A 24,274-nucleotide genomic window follows, 5' to 3' on the forward strand; every position below is an offset into this window, starting at 1 on the left:
ATTTAGAGATTGTCAGCTCTAAAATTATTTGAAGAAGCTTACATCAAAAGAATAACAGTAAACAAAATAATAGTATGAAACAACAATATATCCTTTAGAAAGAAAATGATTAGGAAAAACTTTCTACTTTTTTCAATTTCTCAGAAAAAAACAAAATTACAATAGAGGGAACAAGGATTTTTTTCACCTATTCTTTTATTTTCCTTATGGGAGAAGAAGGGAAGGAGGACCAAATCAGTGGTAATCCTAATACTTATGAATACTTTTACCTCTGATAGAAGATACAAAAGCATAGGCAGAAGCTGCTAATCTGAGTCATCAATTAAAATTTATTTACAATAATACTCCATCATTCATTTAGCATCTATATCATTTCTGTTTCTTTTAAATTTTCCATCAGATTTTGGAAACAAAACTTTTTGTTTATTCCAAGAAAATAGCTGAGCGAAGACCTGGCAGCATTCTTTATGGAACTCATGGTCCTTTGCCACCACTTTACAGTGTCTCATTAGCTCATCTGTCCTACGAAATGGCAAGAATGTACCCTGAGCTGACACTTCCGTTGTTTTCAGGTACAAGTTTCTATTTATGTCTTTAGTTTTAGTAGTGGAAAGATGATATATTAACCTCTTGTGGCTCTGCGAACACATCATATATGTAAGCTCTTCGAACTATAGGACATGATTTTGCATCTTTTTTGGGGGGGGGCGGGGGCAGGTTCTATTTACTTATGCCAAAAGCAGTAGAACTAAATCAGATCTAAAGCATGGGTGTCCAATCTTTTGGCTTGTCTGGGCCCCATTGAGAGGAATTGTCTTGGGCCACATATAAAATCTATAATGTAGTTAATGTATATAAATCACATAATGTTACAAGTTTTTGATCTTGTGAGGCTGTATTATTAGCTGTCAAGGGCTGCATGCAGCCCATGGGCCATAGGTTGGACACGCCTGATCTAAAGATACGATTCCAATTTTGTTATACTACTTGAATAACTAGAAGGATTTTTATTACCTTATTTTATCTCATTGTAGTCACCATACATATTTGAAATTTTGTGTAACTATTTAAAAGCTCAAGTTTTTATCTTAATGCATTTATCTTTAGATACTACTCTTTCTTTGTGAAAGTTGATTTTGGAATATAATGTAAGTTTAATAATAGGCTGAATAAGGAAAAGTAAACAAGCAGTAAACTTGTTTTAGTTAAGAGACTGGCCCAAACTCTCCCAGTGAGCTTTCCAGTGAGAAAATCCATAATCTGGCTCTTCCTGCTCCTAATCCAACATCTAATCACTGTTCCACAAAGACTCTGCTCCTATGTCAGTTGCTGGAAATAAAATATGTGCTACTTCTGTCTTTATGTTGAAAATGTCTTCTTGACATTTTATCAGAAGAAATATATTTGACAGAATTTATTGTTGAATTAAATGCTTCATTCCTCTAAAGCTAAGATCCTAGGAGTGTTTTTTTTTTTCAATTTTAGAAGTAAGTCAACGATTTCCAACAACTCATCCAAATGGGCGCCAGATTATGCTCACCTACTTGCTACCCTGGCTTCATAACATTGAACTAGTAGACAGCAGACTTCTTCTCCCAGGTTCAAGTCCTACCACCCCTGAAGATGAAATAAAGGATAAGGATGGAGAAGTAACTGTTTCATGTGGTTTGAAGGGAAATGGTTGGGGCTCACCAGAAGCCACATCATTGGTGCTTAATAATCTGATGTATATGACAGCCAAGGTAAGCAAAGAAATACTGAGCAATATATAAAATATGAAATGTAATGGCATAGTATTAGACCAGGATTGAAAGTTGCATGAATAATTCTTCCTCTTTTTTTATCTGCACAGTGCTACATAATGATATATTGGAAAGGTCTGATTATTAAATATCAGTCAGTACGTATTTGTTAGTACTTTTCTCCAATGTTATACCAGCAAGAGTTAAATGTAGCTTGACCTTTATTATTCGCATAGATTCTGTGCACAAAAAAGATCTTTTTCCTGTGACTCTTTAGCTCATTAATTACTTTTCCGTTTGTCTTATATTTCACTTATTTTAGCAATCACTCACTGTATTCTGATCACTTTCATTTTTCATATTTCTATTTAGTATGGAGATGAAGTTCCTGGACCAGAAATGGAGAATGTCTGGAATGCTTTAGCTAATAATGAAAAATGGAGCAACAACCTGAGAATAACTTTGCAGTTTCTGATAAGCTTATGTGGGGTTAGCAGTGATACAATTCTTTTACCTTATGTAAGTGATTTTTTTTTTAAAGAAAAGTTTTATTCTTATGGAACAAAACAATATCTATTCAAAATAATGTATTAGGAATAATTTTATGAATTTTATTGAAGTAAATAAATTTCCCCTACAATACCAAATATTCAGTAGACTTTATAAAATCTTTGTTTTCATGTGAAATGTGGAACCCAAAGCTTAGCAAGGATAGCACCTCAGAAACTGCACTGTCAACATTTGATCACAAATTACCAATTTATCAATTACCATGATACTGGAGTTTAAACAAAAAAAAAAACCCTGGAAAACCCATTTTAAAAACTTCAATGGTAAACTTCAATGTACTGAACTTATAGATAGCACCTAGTTATATCTGACTGATCTCAAGCTAAGTACGGTGGAATCTTGTTGGCGTTTGGATTGGAGACCTTTAGGAAACAGAGTTGTAGGGTCAGCCTGGGAAAGACATACTTAGAAGAGTTTAATGAGAAATCACTTCTATATTATTGCCAAAAATACAATATGGATGTGCCCATAAACTCATCAATAATTAAATTCAAATTGTATTTATGTATTTATTAGATTTATATCCACATAGCTCCCTGTCAAGCTAGAGCTAACTATGCCTTTGTTTAATTTTAATGAGCATTTTTGAGTGCTCTCTGACCACTCCAAAATTAACCAAAAATATATTAATTAAAATCAATATGTACTTTGAAGTCCTTGCAGATCAAGTTCAGAATAAAATTATAACTCTTTGCAGACCACATAAATTATTCCCAATGTCTACCTTATGTAATGAGAACTTGTTCAATGGCATGACAGCATTGTTTTACAATATAGTTGTGATTATTTCTCTATTACAGAATCTTTCTGTAACCAGTTTCTGTATGCTTTCATACTCTGGAACTAATCCTTGATAGCTGTTCATTAGTTTGTGGGCAAAATGTTATTTCCACATCCAGGTACTTCCCAGCTTATTTTGCCATCTGGCAGCCAGTAATATGAGGAAGATCATTTTATATTATTATTATTATATAATTCAAAAATATCTATATGTCCACTGTGCACATTTTTACATTACGTTTTTTGTAGATAAAAGCTGCTAAATACTACTTTTTCTTCAGATCAAAAAAGTTGCCATCTATTTGTGTCGGAACAATACTATTCAAACAATGGAAGAACTTCTATTTGAGCTCCAGCAAACAGATCCTGTGAATCCCATAGTTCAGCATTGTGACAATCCACCATTTTATCGGTTTACTGCCAGCAACAAAGCTTCAGTTGTTGCTTCTGGTAAGAATTAAATCTTTCTACTTTTATTGGAAGAGATATTACACTGGAAGGAATTATAGACCTTTCAGAACAGAGTTGCATGTGTTACATTGGCTGTCTCACTTATATCTTGCTTGGTGCTTCTCAGACTGAAATATTTCATCAAGATATAAATATGTAGGTACAGTCCTCACAGTCACAGTAGATTAGAGTACACTCTTTGAAATCAAATAACCACGACTAAGTTAAATATTCTTGATCACAGTGGTCCTACTTTAAATAAGTTTGAACCCAACATTTAATATCTGCAGAACAAAGATTGTATCTTTAGATTTATTTTTATTTGCTGTTGGATTTATTGTTTCTTAGAATAAATGGCAAGTTTTTATCGACTTAAGACCAGATATAGGCTTTTTTAGGATACTTACATTCATGAGCTAGCCCTAGATCTATTGTAATGACAGACAAATGCTTTTAGCCAAGTTTATTCACACTGTGGTTTGCCATTATGCTAAACCTTTAGGTCCTGTTCCAAGATTCTGGAAAGTTCATGCAGTACTGATGCTTGATCTGGATTGCATAATTAGTGTTGTAGTTCAAATATAAACTCATGTATGTTGAGCCTAAAATATGTAAGTTTTAATCATATATGCCTAAAAATGATATAATCCTCATATCATCATCAATCGGAATCTATGATAGGGAAAAATATGGAAGTAACTTAAGGATGGGGATCAAAAGATAGTTTCTTTGTTCTGATGTTCTATTCCAACAGTTCATAATTTGCAAATAGTTGCATATGTGAGAGAGATGGAAAGAAGTAAGCTGCAATATAAATGTTTTTATTTACACAAGATATTAATTTATAACATGACTCAGAGAAGCCAACAAATATAGTGTGGGTTTGCTGATTGTTGAGTTATGCATTGCATTGGATGGATGTTTATGTATTTATGTGGTTTCAAAATGATTATTTTTAATAATACTGTAATACTTTTGGTTTTACATGTATAGGAACTACATCAAGCAGTAACACTGTTGTAGCTGGCCAAGATAGTTTTCCAGACATTGAAGACAATAGAATTGTAAAAGAGACAGATGAGAGGTTTGTAATAAACATCTCAGACTTTTTCTTCCTTTTTCTGTACTAGAATTGCTTAGTAGTTCTCCAATTTGAGTACCGATAACCACAATCTTATGATCTGTGGTTTTGTTTCTGAGATTAACAATTAAAGACTAGAACTTGGAATACACATAAATGATTAAAACTGTGGATGGGTATATTTTCTAATGTTCAGGTTGATTGTCTATATAGTGAACACGTATTTGTGCCTACTTTTCATTATGAGGTTTCAGCCAATCTCACTGAATGTCTGCTTAAAGTCTCTCTATCTTTGTCTCAGTACCTAGTCTTCTTCAGATCAACCCATTTGCCTGTCAAGGCTCTTCTCTAATATGAGACTATGCAAATTTCACCATTCTGCAGAGATCCTTCAAGATCTCATTGGAGAGGCCACTAATGAGGCAGTCACCAGTGTTGCTCTAGTTCATGGTGATCAAAACAAAAAGCAAATCATCTGTAGGTAGCATTAACATCCAGTGGTGGGTTTGAGATTGCCACAAGTAATGTGCAGTCAGCACTAGCATCCCTCAGAGCCTTATTTGTGCTGCTGGATGCTAGCCTTGTGTGAGACGATTTGTTGAGATCTCTAGATAGCAACATTGGATACTGATTGCTCACAACTCACTCAAGTGATTGTGAGCAGGCAACACTAATATCCAGGACCTTTTGACTGCATTACAGAATGCTAGATACTCTTTGAGAGAGTCCATGGCAATTGCTCAGTGTATTACTGGACACTAGTATTGCTCTCAGACAACTGGGAAATTCTCACAACAGCATTTAGTGCTCACAACAGAGACTATAAGAGATCTGCAGGAACGACTAATCTCCCATGTAAGCCTCTTGATTCAGCTGCTAATGCCCACAGACTACTAACTACAATTGTGTCAAGTCATGGCCCTTTATGAATAGCTGTAGCATTCAGTGGGACGTTGAGAGCCTCTTCTATTGAATGTAAAAGACCGATGAAATTAGTTTGAATGGGTGATCCCTTCCACCACCAATAGCTGACTGTGTTGGTCCAAAGAAAAAGGTTAGTTACTGAAAGGAAGCCAGAGAAAATTTTGGATCAGGCTGACCCAGGAAGGAGTGAGTGAGGAGCAAATACAGGTATTTGGTGCAGACAAACATTATGGCAGAAAGAGGGCATGGAAGCTTTCATGGGAGTAAGAGAACAACCTTAGACTTCTGTTGTTATTATTTCAAGGCTACAAATTTCCATAATAAAGCTACTTCTACTCTCTGGATCTTACAATTCTATAAAATAGGCTTTAATGTTTTTTAAAAAGTTTACCTGTAAATGTGTCCGTTGTATTATACCTAGACATTGCTTACAGAAAGGCTTATATCGTTAATGTCTATTCTCTATTTTTAGAAGTTCTGCTTTCTGCTAATAAACTAAGCTATTTTTCATTTTTGAAATTCAGAAATGTTCAGGCACAGAGCTATATCCTATTGGAAACAATTAAACGTTATAGACTGATTATGGAGGCAGAGCTTTTAGTTTAAAATGCTACCAAATTTTTTAACCTAACTTTTTGTTTGGGAAAAAATCTAAACTAATATGAGCATAGGCCTAATGGATGTTAGAGATAAAAAAATTGAGAAATGAATTTAAAACAAGAATGGATACATTTTTACCCACCCACCAGGATACAGAATGCTATTATGAATTGAGCATGTATTGTGATTTTAATTAGATTTTTTGTGGGGGGGTTTCTCATTTGCAAGGTTTAGTAATGTGATCAGAGCACATAACCGACTAGAATCAAGATATAGCAATAGCTCCGGAGGATCTTACGATGATGATAAAAGTATGTCTTCATATTTGGTTAATATTATTTTTTGTGAATGGTGTTATTTGCTAACGCTAGCCAGACATGATTTGGACAGAGTATTTGATAGAGTATTTCAATTGAAAATATTAAATGTCTGTTACAATCTCATTTAAACCTTTCAGTTGATTGAATTTAAGTGTTTTTAACACTCAAATTTCAGTTAAGCATTAATATTAGCATCTGATTAGTATTTGTCTTATCTAAATCTAAATACCTGTATAAAAATGCATCAAGTATTCACAGTGTGCATTGACTGGTTTGTAATGGTGGCAATATCAGACTCCCTATCTATTAAACAGAAAGCAATCAGCAGCATATTCCACAGCAAACAGATGGTTCAGCTATCAGAGAAACAAACTTCTCTACTCTCTAGCCCCATACCACTTTCCAAGACCTTAGTCTCCTCTTACCTTGAATTCAAACACACCACGTCAAAGTGGCTGGCCTGCCTCCTCCCTCTCATCTTCCAGGTGCCTTTCTTTTCCTACTACCCCTTGGCCACCGCCAAGTACTGTTGCCAATGACCTTTCTGTCTGTCGTTCCTCATCTCAGAATGCCTCTACCCAAAGTACATGTGTTTTGGGGCTATGCCTGGACAAAGCACATATTTTAGTCCTGACTGATCAGCCAAAACAGGTTGTTCCATGCTCACTATTATCTTGATTATTTTGAACACTTTGTATTAGCTTAATTTAGTAGTCTAGTAAGAGCAATGTTGTTCATGGCATTAGTGACCCCATTGTGCCAATATCTTTTAACTGCACTGCTCTTATCTAGATTTATTTAAAGTGCTGCTTTAAAACCTTAAATGGCTTGCTGACCACCTATCCTGGGCATCATCTGAGGCCCTGGGATCACCAGGAAACAGGACCTTTGTCAAAATAGCACCCTAGTATTGAAATATATATATATTGGAATATTTATATGCTGCAGACACCATAAGCCAAATAATTCCATCTGGCGGGGTCCAAGGAAAGAACCCCAGTGTGGACACATCATTCTGGAGGTGGTTAAGACAAGAACCCCCCCGCCTTCCTTCCTCATCTTTGTTAATTTTAATTAATGTTACTATTGCTTATCATTTTAATATTTTTATTAATTTTTAATTATTGTAAGTTACCTATGGCCAGGCAAAATGGGCAACATATAAATTGAACGAATAAATTAATTAATATCCAGCCAAAGACATATATTATTTTCTTTTAGCTATTCTATAAGATTTTATATTTGCACTACATTGTTTCTCTTAATTTACCTGAACACTGCTCCAAAAAGGTTGGCTGTTGGACAATGTAAAAATATAATAAATGTTTCTGCACAGATGATCCTATTTCTCCATATACAAGTTGGCTTCTGAATATTGTGGAAATGAAACAGCCACAACCTTTGCCAATGCCATTCAATGGAGGGTGCTGGGCACCACTTGTTGACTATCTTCCAGAAACAATTACACCACGGGGACCCCTCCATAGGTAAGCACAATATAAAGAAACCCCAGTTTCCTAACATATTTTAACTGGTTCATATAATTGTTCTAAAATTAGACAATATTGTCAATCTGGGGGCTGCACAAAGATTTTAACCTCTGTTTGGAAGCCATAAAAGCCATGGTCAGTGACATCATGAAATCCATAGAGTGGATGTCAACAAATTTTTCAGTCCTTCAAAGTAAATATGCTTTGGATACTTTGGGATATTTTTTATAATATACTAGAAAATTATATGAATAGGGCAGGGGCTATGTATTCCAGTTATTTACTCATACAATTTAAACAGAACACCTATAACCATTATATCTTCTCAGTATAATGATCATTTAAAATCTGTTCCACTTTAGTTATCGTTTCTTGTATTTGAAAATTGTTTAATTACCATTCATTTTGCCACATGAACATGGTTTGATTAGTTATATTCTGAACATAAAGAAACACTAGCATAGGATGATCTAAATTAATTAAGTTTAGGAATCATATTGTGATATTGTACTTAAAACAGACCTTTGTGAGATTTTGGCAGATTAATCACATTGTAAATTATATTTTTAATATTGGTATGTTGAATTTCAATATATAAACATCTCTTTATTTCTCCCATGACTCCTGAAATGCCAAAAACTATTTTGAATCAGATCCTGCAAAAGAGTACTTTTATTTTGCCATAGCATTTTGACTATGGAGATCCTCAGTCATCCTTTGTAGAAGTACATGGGAAAAGGAGGAGGTCAAAATGCTATGTCCCAAAAATGCTTTTTCAAGAGGTAACTGGACTTTCTGGTTTTTCTTTGAAGAGTTTCACTTCTCATCCAAGAAGCTTCTTCAGCTCTGAGGTTGGAAGGGGGTGTTTTGGCACTGGCGAATGTGCCAAAACAACCATAGAGCTGAAGAAGATTCTTGAATGAGAAGCGAAATGTCTTCAAAGAAAAACCAGAAAGTTCAGCTGCTTCTTGAAAAAGCACTTTTGGGACATAGCATTTTGACTTCCTCCTTTTCCCTTGTACTTCTACAAAATTTATTCCAGGAAGCTCTCTAACTTTTCAGATGTGGAAAATTGTGAGAGACGAAATATGGAGAGATTATTTTCTTAATATACTGCAGATAAAATCACTGGCATGCATTTAATGCAGAATATATAATTATCAGTGCCTTTCTTCATATTAACCACCCTTCTGTTTCCTTTACTTTTAGTATAGCTTATAAATTGCCATATACCTGTGCTGTTCTTGGTATTTTGTGATCAGCTTCTTCATGTTTTCTGCTTTTTTCCTATTTCTTATTGCAATTTTTGAATTGATTAATTTTATTTTTCTTGTTAGATGCAATATTGCTGTTATCTTCATGACTGAAATGGTAGTAGACCATAGTGTAAGAGAAGACTGGGCTCTTCATCTTCCATTGCTGTTGCATGCTCTGTTTTTAGGTAAGAAATAATAACTACAAAGTTTAAATGCATCTATGCATTTTATGCATCTCCTCACTAAACAATTATTCTCATTCATACTTGGCCCAGTTATTATATTTTTACTCCTTTGTGTTATTCCTACCAACCCACTCATATCCCCTAATAGATAGCTTTTCCTTCAGATAAAAATATTACATTTTATGAAAAAAGGCAATAAATTATGAGAGAGGATTTTGGACAGAAATTCCGACAATAATGTCCTTAATGAATCAGACAACATACATTCTGTATGGGGGTGTGGGGGGAACACAACGACCAAATCAAAGGTAGAAGTCTCTCTAACTTTTCATTATGGTACTTTAATTGTATTTTACACTTTAATTCTAAAACGGCATCAGCCACATTATACTTTCATTGGGAAGTTATAAAATGGTGACCATTTAGAACCTGAAATACTATTAGGACTATTAACTGGTTCTTGAGATTTTTCAGACTTTAAAAGTGATATGACTCACTAAAATGATACATGAATTTGAATGACATTTCTCCAAGGATAAAATTGGCAGTCTACATTCTGACAATGCTGTAAGCTTCCTGTCATGAGGCCTCATGCTACTGCAAAAATAGAGAAGACAAAACACTCAGACTGCCTGGAGCACATAGCCAGGTTCAGTACCAAGACTTGGCACGATGCCTTCCAGGAAGAAATCCTAAATAGCCATCCTTGGAAGAGAGGAGCAATGAGATTAGCACCTCAATTCTGGCCTTGAATGATCCCACAGAACAGGTTGGGGATATGATAGGAAATGTTGCTTCAAATGCAAAGATTATTAAAGAAAACTTAGCAAGCTTAGTGCCAGCAGCTTAGCAAAGGTCATCTACATGCAGGCAGAGTAAATGTAAATCCCTCAAATTTGATCACAACCCCACCATTGTTGTAATCCAGTCTGATACCTCTGGATTAACCTATTGTCCTATGAGATTTTTTTTAATGTTTACTTACCATGGATTCAATTATTTTTCTGTCTCTAATGTTTAGGATTGTAGTGTTAGATAGTATAATGTTTATTGTTTTAGTTAAATTTTTGGTTGTTGCTATGATGATGGGTCATGTGAAGTACTGTCTTCAAAGACATCAGTATTAGAAGTGGAATTGCTCTAATGCCTGCTGTAATATCTTAATGGGAGATGTCCATAGAATTTCAAGGCTATAAACTAGATCTTAAAAAATTCCAGAAAATGTAGTGCCAAACTACTACTATAGAATTTAGTTATGACTGTCCATATACATATATCACCAGCAGTCAAGATTTATTCAAGCATGTTAATACTTTATTACAAACAATTATTAAAATTGATTAATACAATTAAAAGTTGCAGTTCTAAAGCTAATTCTTAGTTCTTAGCAATCAGTCAAATAAACCTTCCAGAGTGATCTGTCTTCAGCCCAACCAATTAAGTCTCCCAATAATGCATTTGTCCATCAATAAATCAATAGATTAATCCAACTAAATGTTACAACTTTATTTTTAGAACATACAAAAATCATGCAAACTGTATAAACAAGAATAAAATTATTTTGGTTTTCCCAAATAAAAAGCTCTTCAAATATGCCCTTTTTCTAGCATATGAGCTTTTTGTGCTTCTTAATTAATCAAACTTCCTGATTGTTTTCTTTAGGCCTTGATCATTATCGTCCAGAAGTCTTTGAGCATAGCAAGAAGCTGTTGCTCCATCTGCTGATTGTGTTGTCATGCAACAGCAATTTTCAAGCCATAGCCTCAATGCTTCTTCAGACTAGAGAGGTGAATGAAACCAAGACCCTTACAGTCCAGCCTGTGCATTTACCTGAATTCTTCTACACAGGTAATGAAAACCCAGTTCTTTGGCTTTATTTCAGTTTTGTTTGAGCTTGGCTAACATCACTTTCATAATTCTATGGTGCTCAACATAGAAAAAATGGATAGAACAAAGATTCCTTTCCCGAAGAAGCACATTTTAGACACATATTCTGTTTGGTACTATGTTTTGATTGGATCTATCCATATCAGATTTTTATTCAAAGGCATATTTTCATATGTTTCTTAATAAAATATATGTTTGTATGTATGTGACCTCCTATTTCACAGTGACTGTAATGTAGCAAAATTGTAACTTCTATGTTTATATAGATTTTTTCCACATTTTTGCTAGGTGGTTTTGACTTTTTGCGGGAGTATCAGTCTTCCCCTGTGCCAGACTCTGGGCTCAGCTCTAGCTCCACTTCTTCCAGCATCAGCCTTGGAGGAAGCAGTGGAAATCTACCACAAATCACCCAGGAAATAGAAGACATTGACCCAAGTGTGGAGACAAATGAAAAGGCAAACAAACTAGTAGAATTTCTAACTACCAGGTAACCAAGACAGAATAAATATCCCATTTTAATTCTTAAAAGCAGTATTGTGTGCTTTTAAAAGAATTTGTATAATTCATAATTCATTTTTTAAAAAGTATCTTTCATTAATAGGTTTCTTGGGCATAACAGCATGGATACAATGTCTCATTTTCTGCTTTACAAGTAATAGGCAGTTTTTGCAAATGCTACTGTGATTCCCTCTTTCTAATCTTAGCCAGAAGTAAATGTTAGCATTAAGCAGGTATAGAAAACTGATGTAAAGAGGCATTTAACTTGCTTGGAGCAATTTATTTCAAATTGTGGGAAGAAGATAATACAATAATTCTTTTTTGGCTGGCAGATTGCTTCTTAAAAAATATACTGTCACTCTGAAATAAAGTTTGGCACTGTCACTCAAATGCTTCATTCCCCATTGAAATTCAAAGCAGACTCTTGAATTAATATTTGTTTTTATTCTTCATAGTTAGCTAAAATGAGAACTATTTTCTGCATCAGAGGCTAAAACTGTCTTCTTCATCTTTTCTTAGACTTATTAAAAAGGGATAAACATATTTATACAATGTGCACATCAATAATCTCTTAGAAAAATTACAAGGCTTACCTAACTGTCCTGATAATACCACAAGTTTTAATGAGGCCATCATTCAATGAAAGAACATCACCTCAAGAGGGCATTCTTCTGTTTTATATTGTGACCATATAGTGACTGTGAAGTTCTTCCTTCTTAGCCATTTAGCATGAGGATAACATAATTCAGAACTTTTCATAGGATCATTTGCTCTTGATAACAGTATCAAATAATTCAGCCTCCCCCCAAATGGCGTCTATAGAACTATTGGAACCTGAACTCCTGGGTTGATTGAAAGGCACCTGGATAGGAAAGGTTGCTATAGTCAAGTTTGATTCATTTCCGAATTGGAGTGGTATCATTGCCAAATTGACCTCTTTATTGTAAGAATGAAAATATAGTGTTGTTTGGGTAATTGAGGCCTAGTTTGGTGCAGTGGTTTAAAGCACTAGACTAGATCCTGGGAGAGAGTGAGTTCTATTTCTGCCTTAGGCACAAAATCAGCTAGATGATTGTGGACTGGTAATTTTTCTCAGTCCCAGAAAGGAGAGGGCAAGGGCAAATCCCTCTGAAAATCTAGCCAAGAAAATTGCATGGGCTTGTCCATTTGTTTGAAAGGAGTCAAGATTGTATCAAAGGAATGCCCTCTGCAAGTTTTAATAGAATTAATAGGATTGAATCATTGTTTATTTACTGAGACTTTACACAAAGTTACAGGTTTCTATACTGTAAACCATTTGCCTACAGTCTTCATCAGAAGGAGGATGTGTGTTGAACTGTGCTATTGTGTTGTGCTATTTAAAATAATTTATTTTAAATCTCAAAATAAAATATATCAATTTTCTGATTTTAAGGGCATTTGGTCCTCTCTGGTGCCATGAAGATATCACACCTAAAAACCAGAATACAAAAAGTGCAGAACAGCTTACCAATTTCTTGCGGCATGTTGTATCTGTCTTTAAAGATTCTAAATCAGGTACTAAACCAATTGATGTTATAACACCTTTACTTAACAAGCAGCTTTCTCAAATTTTATTTTGCTGGACAAATCCTAATTTTCACAATAATTGTTGCTCACGATCACTCATAAAAATAAAATAAATCAAAGCATGTAGATTTGTTTTTATGATTTGAGAATTGCCCCAAATTAGGAGCATAAGAAATTGATTTTAGTTGTACTCCTTTGTTGATCTCCTGTTTGGCTATGATTTATAACAGAGGCAGACCAAATTGAAGAGAATCTGATTTTCTCAGGATTCAGGTGAGAGCTTTTTCCAGCATTCCTTAGGGATTCAGAGACAAAATTTGCAATACCCTTGAATGCCTTGTCAAATAAATCCATTGAATTCTTCACTAAGTAAGACATAAAGCTCTAAAGAGTTTTAAAGGCATTTCTTCGATTGGAGACCAAACATGGTTCTTTGGAGATGCCTGGGAAACAGTCTTATCTGGGATCAGTTTGATTCTGTTGGAGTCTTCGGTCTACAAGCATGGCCCCTATAATTCATATCCATGCCCCTACTGGTTGATCGAGGCACCTGGGAGGTGACAGAGATGGATTATTCATTTTTGACAGAGAATGATATTCTTGGCACCATTTAAAGATGTGTTTGTACATTCCCTTTATAAGAAGCCATCACTGGAGTTTATCACTCTTGATCATTTTCAACCAGTTTCCCATTTCTCCTTTTTAGGAAAGATGTTGAGTAGTGTGGTGCAGTTCTAAAGGATTATCTGGGCCTTTCCAGGCAGATACCAGATCCAGATATGGAATGAAACAGCATCGGTCACACTTTTGGATGACCTCTGACAGGAGCAGGATGGAGGTAGTCCATCCATCCTGACTCTTCTTGATCTCTTGGTAGATTTCATCAACCATGATATTCTTTTGATTGACTTTAGAAGTTGGGATATGGGAATGGTCCCAATTGGTATTGATAAATCGCTGTTGTGTAGTTGCAGTCCTTGATTTGTGGGGTGCTTCAGGGTTAATTGCTCTCTCATCTCTTTTTTAACATCTACATGAAACTGATGGGTGAGATCATCCATCACCATAAAAGGAAGTACCATCAGTATGCTGATGATACCCTGTATACTGAGGTCCCATCCCACCTAATCAGACAGGGAGGGTATGGTGCAGGTGCGTATCTGCATCCTGGGTGAATTAAATGATGCTGTAAACCTTTTGTGGTGCTTAGAGGCTGTGAGGAACTGAATGGGGCACAAACAGGCTGCAATTGAACCCTGGTAAGATGGAGTGGCTGTCTTTAGGTTACTCTGTATCTGGGAGCTTACATCATTGCTCCTGGATGGGGTTGCACTGCCCCAGATGGACCTAGTGTATAACTGTAGATTCTTCCTGGACTCACAACTCCTGCTTGAGAAGCAGGTGGCAGTTGTGGGGGGTGATGGAGACTTTGCTCAACTTTCTTTCAGTCGCTCATGCCCTAATAATCTCCTATATGGAGTACTATAACGCACTCTACATGGGCTACTCTTGAAGAATATCCAGAAGTTGCAACTGATACAAAATGCAATTCTGAGAGACTCTCAGACATGTAACACCTCTGCTATGCAAGCTGTATTGGATACCAGTTTGCTTCTGGGTCCAATTTGAGGTTATCAAATTTAAAGCCCTTTGTGGCATGGGACTAGCCTTCCTAAGGAACTGTTTCATCCCAATTATATTGTCTGATCCCATCTGATCAGACAGAGAGGGTTGCAGATCCCATTGGTTAAATAATTTTGACTGGTGAGTCATCTTTGGAACATCTTATTCCCAAAAGTGAGGCGAGACCCCATTCTTCTGTCTTTGTAAAAGAATGTTAAGACCTGGCCCTGCCAATTGGCATGGAAGTTGATGAATTATATGGATCTCAGGGGTGACTGGTGATGCGAGAGTGCTCCCTCCATGTTTGTTTTAAATGTGTAATAACTAAATTTGAGTTTTGTCCTTAAGTCTGTTAACTTTACTGTATTTATGGTTTTATGCCACTTTTTATGTTTTTATGGCAAATTGCCCCGAATCACCTAAATGGGTAGAAATTTGGGTAGAAATTTGATAGATAGATAAATAAATAAATGCTTCAGATAATCATTTTCACATTAACCTGCATTTGCTTCCTCTCTATGATTAAAAATGTAAAGGTTCCTGATAATGTCTTCCTTTTGTTGCCTCAAAAATGAAATTTTGCAATATATATTTCAAATTCATGTATTATCTATGAGATAATATGACATTTGGCTTGGTTTTCTCACCAGGCTTTCATTTGGAGCAGCATCTTAGTGAAATTGCATTGCAAACAGCTCTTTCAAGTTCCTCAAGACATTATGCTGGCCGCTCTTTTCAGATATTTCGGGCTCTAAAACAGCCACTTTCAGCACATGCCTTGTCAGATCTGCTTTCAAGATTAGTGGAAGTTATAGGAGAACATGGAGAAGAAATTCAGGTATAAATACAGTCCTATCCTGTCTTTGTAGAAACATAAAAAGTTGCCTTTCATTGTTGGACAATCTAGCTCAGTGCTTTTCACAAGGACTAGAGGCTTCTTTGCTAATTTTTTTCCTTAATTTTAGCTTAGCAGATATCAAATGTACGCACTACTTATCATAAACAGTATCTCTTTCACAGTTAATTCCAAAAGTCAAGCTAGAGTGTGTTTGAATATTTAATGAAAAAAGTGCATTTGAATATTTAATGAAAACTAAGATTAGGCAGTAGACATTCAATGATTCACATTACTGGTAGTAATGGAATGATTATATTATTGTTGTGAGTTTAAGATGGGTCGCCATAGAAATCTTTTAAATAAGTGAAATAAATATACTGAAATGATCATATTTCTGTATTTTTGGCAGGGTTATGTTATGGAAGCCCTTCTTACATTAGAAGCCACTGTGGATACTCTGTATGATTGTCTGAAGAACAGTGATCTTTTGACCGTTTTATCACGGTAACGAGTTTTTCTATTCAATTAAATATAACATTTTCTATAAATATTTGGCTATAGAATTCAGAATGCAACTGCCTGGACTAGTTCGGAGACTACACATGTATACACAGAAGGATGTAATTCAAGTGCAAAATATACAGTTACAGTGTAGAGATTCTGCAATATTGATAGAAGTTTATGTTATGTCAACTCAACATCTGAGCCCACTGGGCATTTCAAAGAAATGGATCTTGTAAAAAAGTAGGTGTTAGTAAATCAATTTGGGATATTGTTATGTTCTTTTTGTGAAATATTAACAGTATTAAAAATGAGTGCCATAATTTATGAAGGCTCATATATTCCTGTTTCATTAGATAAGCATACAATATTTAGCTTTCTGTCTGTCCATATGGAAGTCTTACGTCCAGATTTCAGCTGCAAGTGCATTATTTACTTCCCCTGTCAAAGAAGGTATTAGAATTTAAAGAACTGAAATAAAACATCTACTAAAACTGGCATAGCTTGAGGCAAAGTCACCTCTTATGTTAAAAGCCTTCCCACCTTGACTATGTTACATTTTGCAATGATTTTAATATATTGACATTTGTGAGTGATTACAAAACATTTGATATTGGAATACTAGTAATTTCCTTGCTTCCCAGCAATGAAGCACAATAAAATATGATCCCTTTTAGAGATGAACATGTTTTACCTTCACCTTTATATAGTCCCTGTCATGTCAAGTTAGTAGTTTGTTGGTAGAGTAGAATGATGCATGAAAAAAACAGAAAAAAAGAGAAAAGAAAACACTCTTCTGAATGCTGCATGAAAAATAAAGCCGACAGCCCGCGGGTTCAAGACCCAAGTGTTGTGCAACGGGGATGAACATCCGTTTTTGCCTAGTTACTGCTCACCTAGCAATTTGAAAACATGCAAATGTGAGTAGATAAATAGGTATCACTTCAGTGGGAAGGAAACAGTGCTTCATGAATTCATGCTGACCACATGACCACAGAAATGTCTTCAGACAACGCTGGCTCAACAGCCTTGAAACAGGGATGGGCGCCACCTATAGTCAGCAACAACTAGCAGAGAAAAGTCCATCGAAATTCCTTCCCTTTCTTTTCTTTGACTCAGTGCTGTATTGTATGCATTTAAATCTTTCATACAATAGTTCCATTATAATTTTACTCTCTGCTTTCTAAAAAAAGTGTTCTTCTTAAAATATAGGAGAAAGAAGATGGCTTACATAGTGCACCTTTTGTTTTTGTGCCTTCATGACATGATCTCTTGAGTTCAATGAGCAGAAAATCTATGGAAGGAATAGCTTTGTTTTTTTAACCTCTCCTTGAAGATATTTCTGCTTAGTGTTACAGCTGCAATTAAATTGATAATTTATTCATATGATTGTTTTCTCTTAGTTCCTCCTCACCAGACTTGACATCAAGTGCAAAACTGACAGCCAATCGGAAGAGCACAGGACAACTTAATGTGAATTCAGGAGCTGCCAGTGGCAGTACAGGCACTGCTGAGCGTAGCAGACATCAGAGGAGTTTTTCAGTGCCTAAAAAGTTTGGGGTTGTGGATAGAACTTCTGATCCCCCTCGCAGTGCCACTCTGGATAGGATTCAGGCTTGTACACAGCAAGGCCTTTCCTCCAAAACTAGGAGCTCCTCTTCTTTGAAGGACAGTCTTTCAGACCCTACCAATATTAACAATCCAACTAACCTGCTGGCTACCATTTTCTGGGGAGCAGTGGCTTTGATGGAATCTGATTTTGAATTTGAGTATCTAATGGCACTAAGACTGCTCAGTAAGCTACTCGTTCATCTGCCACTGGATAAAGTAGAAAACAGGGAAAAATTAGAAAAGCTACAAGGACAACTAAAATGGACAGATTTCTCAGGGCTCCAGCAACTTCTGCTTAAAGGTTTTACTTCTCTAACAACTACTGATCTCACACTTCAGCTCTTCAGTTTGCTGACTCCAGTATCACGTGTATCCATGGTTGATTCCTCTCAGGCTATAGGTACATCTAATACATATTTTGTTTATTTTTGATCAAACATAAAATGAACATAAAATACTGAAAGCTAAACTTGGATTTGGTAATATGCATTTATATAAGTAGTTAATTACAAAATTTTGGAAACAGGCTAAGCAATTACATATTGGTATTAGGAAATCACAGGGTTATTGTCTCTGCTTCCTGGTAAATCATAATGAAAATAATGCATCTTGTGTCATATTCCAAGTTTCCCCATTTTTCCTCTACTTCAGTCTCTACTTCCTTCTATTACTGAAGTGGGTACTAATTTAAAATTTAAAGAGGAATAGGAAAACCATCTTTCTTTTCTTACCTTTAGCTTTCTGTCCAAGTTCCATTGTCCATTGTTCCCTATCCATTCCTTCTTACCTCTATGTAAGAAGATGCCCAGTTAACCCTTTATTTCAGTAGAATGAAAGTATAATCTACTATTTTATCATTGTTTCCCCCAGGCATAAAAACCTACAAACTACACCTTCTATTCCATATGAAATCTTATGTGTATAATTAATATACATTTACATTATTATATGCAATAATTAATAGCAATACATTTTGCATATTACTGAAACGACAAACGACTGAAAGTACCCAATTATTATTTTCACATAATCAGAATTAAGAAAAGACATGGATTGTATTTTGGTATATATAATGTATGTTTTCAATCGGTTTCATTTATTATCATGTAATACATTACAGCTTCACATTTATGTTTATTTCTATTTTTTAATGCCAGGATTTCCATTGAACGTTTTATGCCTTCTGCCTCATTTAATTCAGCACTTTGATGGCCCAAATCAGCTCTGCAAGGATATAGCAGAGAGGATTGCTCAGGTACTTTATGTTTAATTTAATGTGGATATTATTAAATCCAGTGCTTCCTTTTTTTTAATGTATGTTGTCGTTTGCTTGTTAGGTCTGTCTAGAAGAAAAGAACCCAAAGTTGTCAAATCTTGCACATGTCATGACTCTGTATAAAACACACAGCTATACAAGAGATTGTGCAACTTGGGTGAATGTTGTTTGCCGTTACCTTCATGAAGCATTTACTGACACTACTCTGAATATGATTACTTATCTTGCTGAGGTATGTTTTAATAAGTTCATCCATTCTTCTCATAGTTCTAACAATAGATTTCCTGAAAGATTTAGAACAACACCGAGTCTAAATACACATTACAGAAATTATTTATGATATAAAAAAAGGTAGTGATTATTATAGCCAATAAGGCTGTGCAGTGCTCCAGGTTCCTTGGAACAGGAGCAGTTTTAAATTTATTTATTTATTTAAGAAAATTTGTATGGCTGCCCATTCACTCTAATTGATGCTGGGCAGCTTACAAAAATAAATATACAATATATAAACAATTAAAAACAAAACAGCCCACCCCCCCAGTGAAAACAATCAGTGAAACAAGCCACTTGGGTTCAATGCCATTTGAGGTTCCTCGGGCCCATTGCCAAAACCAAGTCTTCAGGGCCTTGCAAAAGTGTGTCAAAGTGGGGGCCAATATAAATGCAGCTTTAGAGCCACTTTGTGATCTGGGAAAAGACAAAGCTCCTTTAAAGACTTGTAGCAGATGCTGCATTTGTTCATTCATATATGCTCTGAAGAACCTTTTGAAATTAATTGGAAAAACGTGTGCAGTTCTAACATCTATGTTTCCTAATTCAATATATCAGATGTCCACATATTTTTGCTACACTAAACTGTTTTCTGTTACAATATAAAATTCTAATCTTTACCTGTCTACAGTAATTATTATTATGTCTTATTTAAAGATTATGAGTTTGTCTAATTTTTTTACAGCTATTGGAAAAGGGGCTTCCTAACATGCAGCAATCACTTTTACAAATAATCTATAGTCTTCTTAGTTATATGGACTTATCAAACTTACCTGTTAAACAGTTTAACATGGAAGTACTAAAGACAATAGAAAAATATGTCCAAGTAAGTATGGTATTTTGCTCATAGTACTTGTATAGAAACCAATATTAATTCACTCATTTCTTCCCATGTCTCTCAGTCTCAAAGATCTACCACTATTCTTCTTTCATTTAACATCGTTAAATAAATGGAGGATTAGCACTTTGCCCATGTCTTTCTTGGTATTGCAATGTATATCAGAAATAATCACAGTGTAATTAAATCTGCAGGTACATTGTGGGACTCAGTAGAAAATCCTGCACCAATTAAATTCCTCTTCTACATTACCGAAAGGTTATTGAACTTCACCAAGCGAAATTTGTTTCCTTCTAGCAGATTCTGATAACTTTGCAATGTAGCAAGTTGTGTGATTTGTACAAGCTGCAAGGAAGTTAAGAACAAAATAATGGGCAACTATGGCAATAAATACAGTAGATGACAGATGTTAATTATCGGCAAATATGACATTAATGGCTGCCTGATGGCTTAGTAAAATACTGTAACTATATATGATGAAATGATCCTTTGTATGTTGTTGTTTTTATTATTGTTACTTTATTTAAGAATTGTTAAAACCAAAGTTTCCAGTAAATACTTGTATGTTAAATTGGCATGGTAAATGTGCCTGACATTGGTAAATAATGATAAAATAAAGAAAAACAGTAAATAGAATGGGCAAAGAGCTCACTATATTCCTCAGCTTACTATGTTAAACTTGTTATTGTACAAAATAATAAACTCTAATCAGTAGAGTTGATAGAACATTTACTATTTTTATTGTTCCAGAAAATAAAATAAATCTGGGAATCTTCTCAAAATATCCAATATTGTTTTGATTTCTGTACTGTGTTTAGAAAACCTAAAAAATGTCAAATTCTGTGCCAAGTAGAATGCTAACAAGAAGCCTTGGTAATATTTTGTAATATTACTAACATTTCTTTTTTGTTGTATTTGGTATATGGTTTTTTTAACATGGAATATTTAAAAATATTATTATTACAGAGTAATCAGATTTTATATATTCAGTACAATCAGTCTCTGATGTATTTAATGTTACAAAATATATTTTTGTTCATTGTATAATTTTATGTACATATTTGTGCAAATATTTATTTACAGAGCATTCACTGGCGAGAAGCCCTGAATATACTTAAATTGGTGGTTGCACGCTCAGCAAGTCTTGTTTTACCTTCTTATCAGCATAATGATATTTCAAAAATGGAAATACATTGTATCTGGAATAATGCATCCAAGGAACTTCCTGGAAAAACTTTAGAGTTCCAGTTTGATATTTCTGAGGTACTATATTAGCTTAATTAAATTAGCAATAGCATTTAGGCTTATATATTGTCCTATAGCTCTTTATAGTTTTCTCTTGCAGGTTTACAATGTAAGCATTATATGCATGCAATGTATGCACATTGCCCCCAACAATCCTCATTTTACCAACCTTGGAAGGATGGAAAGCTGAGTTAACTTTGAGCCCTGTCAGAATCGAATTCTAGGCTAGGGGCTGTGAGCGGAATTTGCGTGCAGTATTGCACTTTAACCATTGCTCCACCAGTCTTCATATTATAAACTAATATTACAAACTAATCATTTAAGCAGAATAGGCAATTTAGTCAAAGCTTAATCAATAAGATCATGTTCAGATCAGAGATAAACTACATGCTATACACATGAAATTAATCTACTGCCACATACTATCTATTAAATTGTTGAAATCAAGAATTTTTTTAAAAAATAGAATTTCTGAATTTTAAAACCAATTATTATTCAGAGTTGCTATATGCACTATTGGAATAATATATGTAAATTTTAATTTTTATTGATGTGTTACTTTAAGACACCAATTATTGGCAAGCGGTATGATGAGCTGCAGACTTCTTCGGGTCGTGATGGAAAACATAGAATAATGCCTGTCACACGGAGCACCTCTTCAACATCTTCGGGGTCTAATTCCAATGTCCTTGTGCCTGTTAGTTGGAAGAGACCTCAGTATTCTCAGGTAATATTCTTACTGATTTTCTGTAATGGTGGATTGTTCTGTTCACTTTAGATTTAATTATTGGTGTTCAGAAATATTGTTTAACAAGTATTGAAATACAGAGAATCCAAATTGCACCAAAGTAATATTTTGTCAGATTAAATGGTAGTAATTAATTAACTAATTAAAATTATGAAGAATTAGAGCCGGGGTTATGGGTTTTTTTTACAAGCATTCCTACTTTTTCTCTTATTATTAAATAATCCATATGTATAATATTATTTTTAAAAATATCTTCTTTCACCTTTATTTTTTTTAAGAAAAGAACAAAAGAAAAGTTGGTGCATGTTCTTAGTCTTTGTGGTCAAGAGGTTGGTCTGAGCAAAAACCCTTCAGTAAGTTTTATATTTCTTTTTATATTGTTTATGCACAATTAATTTATATCTTCAGTTTCAGATACTGTCTTTCATTTGCTTGACATAGTCTTCCTGAACTTATGGTTCCCACTAGATTTGCAGGTGGAGGACATGTTGGCTTTTGACAATCTTCGGCTAAGGTGCCCATTGTGAGCCTATCTAGAGTGGAAGGCTCTGATACTGAGGACTTACGCCCTCATTATCACTGGAATAATAATGTACTTTTCATGGACTCTAGCATATCTTAGATGCCAGCAGACGAGAACTGCTCTAGCTATATAACAGCAGTGTTGCAGATGCTGCAATAACTTCCAGTAGGGCATGGATGCAATTCAAATTATTGTCTTAAATATACAAAGCCCAACTCTGACTCTGAGATTAATGAGGACTATCTCCTGCACGTGCAACAGCCCATCATTTAGCTTTAACAAAATTATAGATGTTAAGTGTTCCTCATGTATAGGAGATGCCAAAATGCTGGTGGTCAGCAGCAATGCTTTTCTGGATTGTCCCTCCATCTTCTGGATTTTGTTACCCCACATGAATATCATTCCAAAAAAGCCATCATTAAAACTTTTCTGTAAGGCCTTCAAGGTATACTTATTTATATTATGTATTTTGGGGCTGGGCATTGTTTTATTGGGCATTGTTTTATTTAATTGTTTTATTTTTATAATTTTACATTTACATTTTGACAGTAAGTCAATATATCAATCAGTCTGGTGTTCAAATAAATAAAGTACATAAAGAAATATATTTTTTCTATGAAGGGCATTAGTTTGTAGAAAAATTAATTGGTTCTATCATATTTAAGCCATAAATGCATGTAAGACAAAATTGCCTGGGTATTTCATGTCATCCCATCAGTCCCTTTCTATCTCTACTATCCAGCATAAAATTGGATAAGAAATTCTTCTGTCCGGTATTAAATGCAGTTTAATAAAACACATTGTGTTAATTTTTATCCTATTATTGTCTTTTATTTTGTACTGACACTTCCTTTGAGAACTCTATATGCCACTTATTTTTAAAGTGCAAATCTACATTATTTCTAGTAAATGAAATTGTAAAAATGAAAATATCTGAAATATTGGGATTGCCTTTGTTGAGGTAATTCCCCGTTAGGAGAATGAGCGCATACAGGGAGACGTATAGAGAGTAGTGTTGGAATAATACACACAGAGCACACAGATACGCTGTACAGTAAATGTAGGTTTTTACTTCCAGAAAGGTTTAAGCAAAGTCCAAAATAAGTAATCCAAAGTCATTCACAAGTTAAATCAGTCAGTTTTCAATCCAGGGATAATCCAAATATCAAATTCCAGTGTCAAAAACAGTTCAGTATCAGACTTAGATTAAATCCAGTAATATCAGTCAATTAGAAGAAATGGAGCAAAGGCAATACCGTATATACTCAAGTATAAGTTGACCCGAATATAAGCCGAGGCACCAAATTTTGCCTCAAAGAACTGGGAAAACTTATTGACTCGAGTATAAGCCGAGTTTTTCAGCACATTTTTTGTGCTGAAAAAAACCCCCTCGGCTTATACTCAAGTGAGATTCCCTCTGAAAAAAAAAAAATGGCCTCCTCCTCCCCCTCCTCCTCCCGAGCAGACTGA

General features: G+C 34.8%; 1 protein-coding gene across 10 annotated transcripts in view; it reads left to right on the plus strand.

The window, feature by feature from the left end:
* The window catches only part of FRY (FRY microtubule binding protein), a 184,696-nt gene that overhangs the window by 128,163 nt on the left and 32,259 nt on the right, over positions 1 to 24,274 (plus strand). For all 10 annotated transcript variants that reach the window (XM_087937235.1, XM_087937236.1, XM_087937237.1 and 7 more), the window contains 20 exons: positions 401 to 572; positions 1,486 to 1,742; positions 2,115 to 2,261; positions 3,374 to 3,542; positions 4,536 to 4,626; positions 6,376 to 6,458; positions 7,804 to 7,954; positions 9,295 to 9,398; positions 11,061 to 11,246; positions 11,574 to 11,772; positions 13,198 to 13,319; positions 15,605 to 15,792; positions 16,202 to 16,296; positions 17,697 to 18,304; positions 19,062 to 19,159; positions 19,242 to 19,412; positions 20,136 to 20,276; positions 21,372 to 21,551; positions 22,099 to 22,260; positions 22,560 to 22,634. In XM_087937235.1, the coding sequence (XP_087793361.1) occupies positions 401 to 572; positions 1,486 to 1,742; positions 2,115 to 2,261; positions 3,374 to 3,542; positions 4,536 to 4,626; positions 6,376 to 6,458; positions 7,804 to 7,954; positions 9,295 to 9,398; positions 11,061 to 11,246; positions 11,574 to 11,772; positions 13,198 to 13,319; positions 15,605 to 15,792; positions 16,202 to 16,296; positions 17,697 to 18,304; positions 19,062 to 19,159; positions 19,242 to 19,412; positions 20,136 to 20,276; positions 21,372 to 21,551; positions 22,099 to 22,260; positions 22,560 to 22,634 (3,399 nt within the window). The remainder of the gene's footprint in view (positions 1 to 400; positions 573 to 1,485; positions 1,743 to 2,114; positions 2,262 to 3,373; positions 3,543 to 4,535; positions 4,627 to 6,375; positions 6,459 to 7,803; positions 7,955 to 9,294; positions 9,399 to 11,060; positions 11,247 to 11,573; positions 11,773 to 13,197; positions 13,320 to 15,604; positions 15,793 to 16,201; positions 16,297 to 17,696; positions 18,305 to 19,061; positions 19,160 to 19,241; positions 19,413 to 20,135; positions 20,277 to 21,371; positions 21,552 to 22,098; positions 22,261 to 22,559; positions 22,635 to 24,274) is intronic.

Source organism: Pseudonaja textilis, chromosome 7 (genome assembly GCF_049901715.1).
Source record: "Pseudonaja textilis isolate UNSWEBS1 chromosome 7, rPseTex1.2, whole genome shotgun sequence".
Taxonomy (NCBI): domain Eukaryota; kingdom Metazoa; phylum Chordata; class Lepidosauria; order Squamata; family Elapidae; genus Pseudonaja; species Pseudonaja textilis.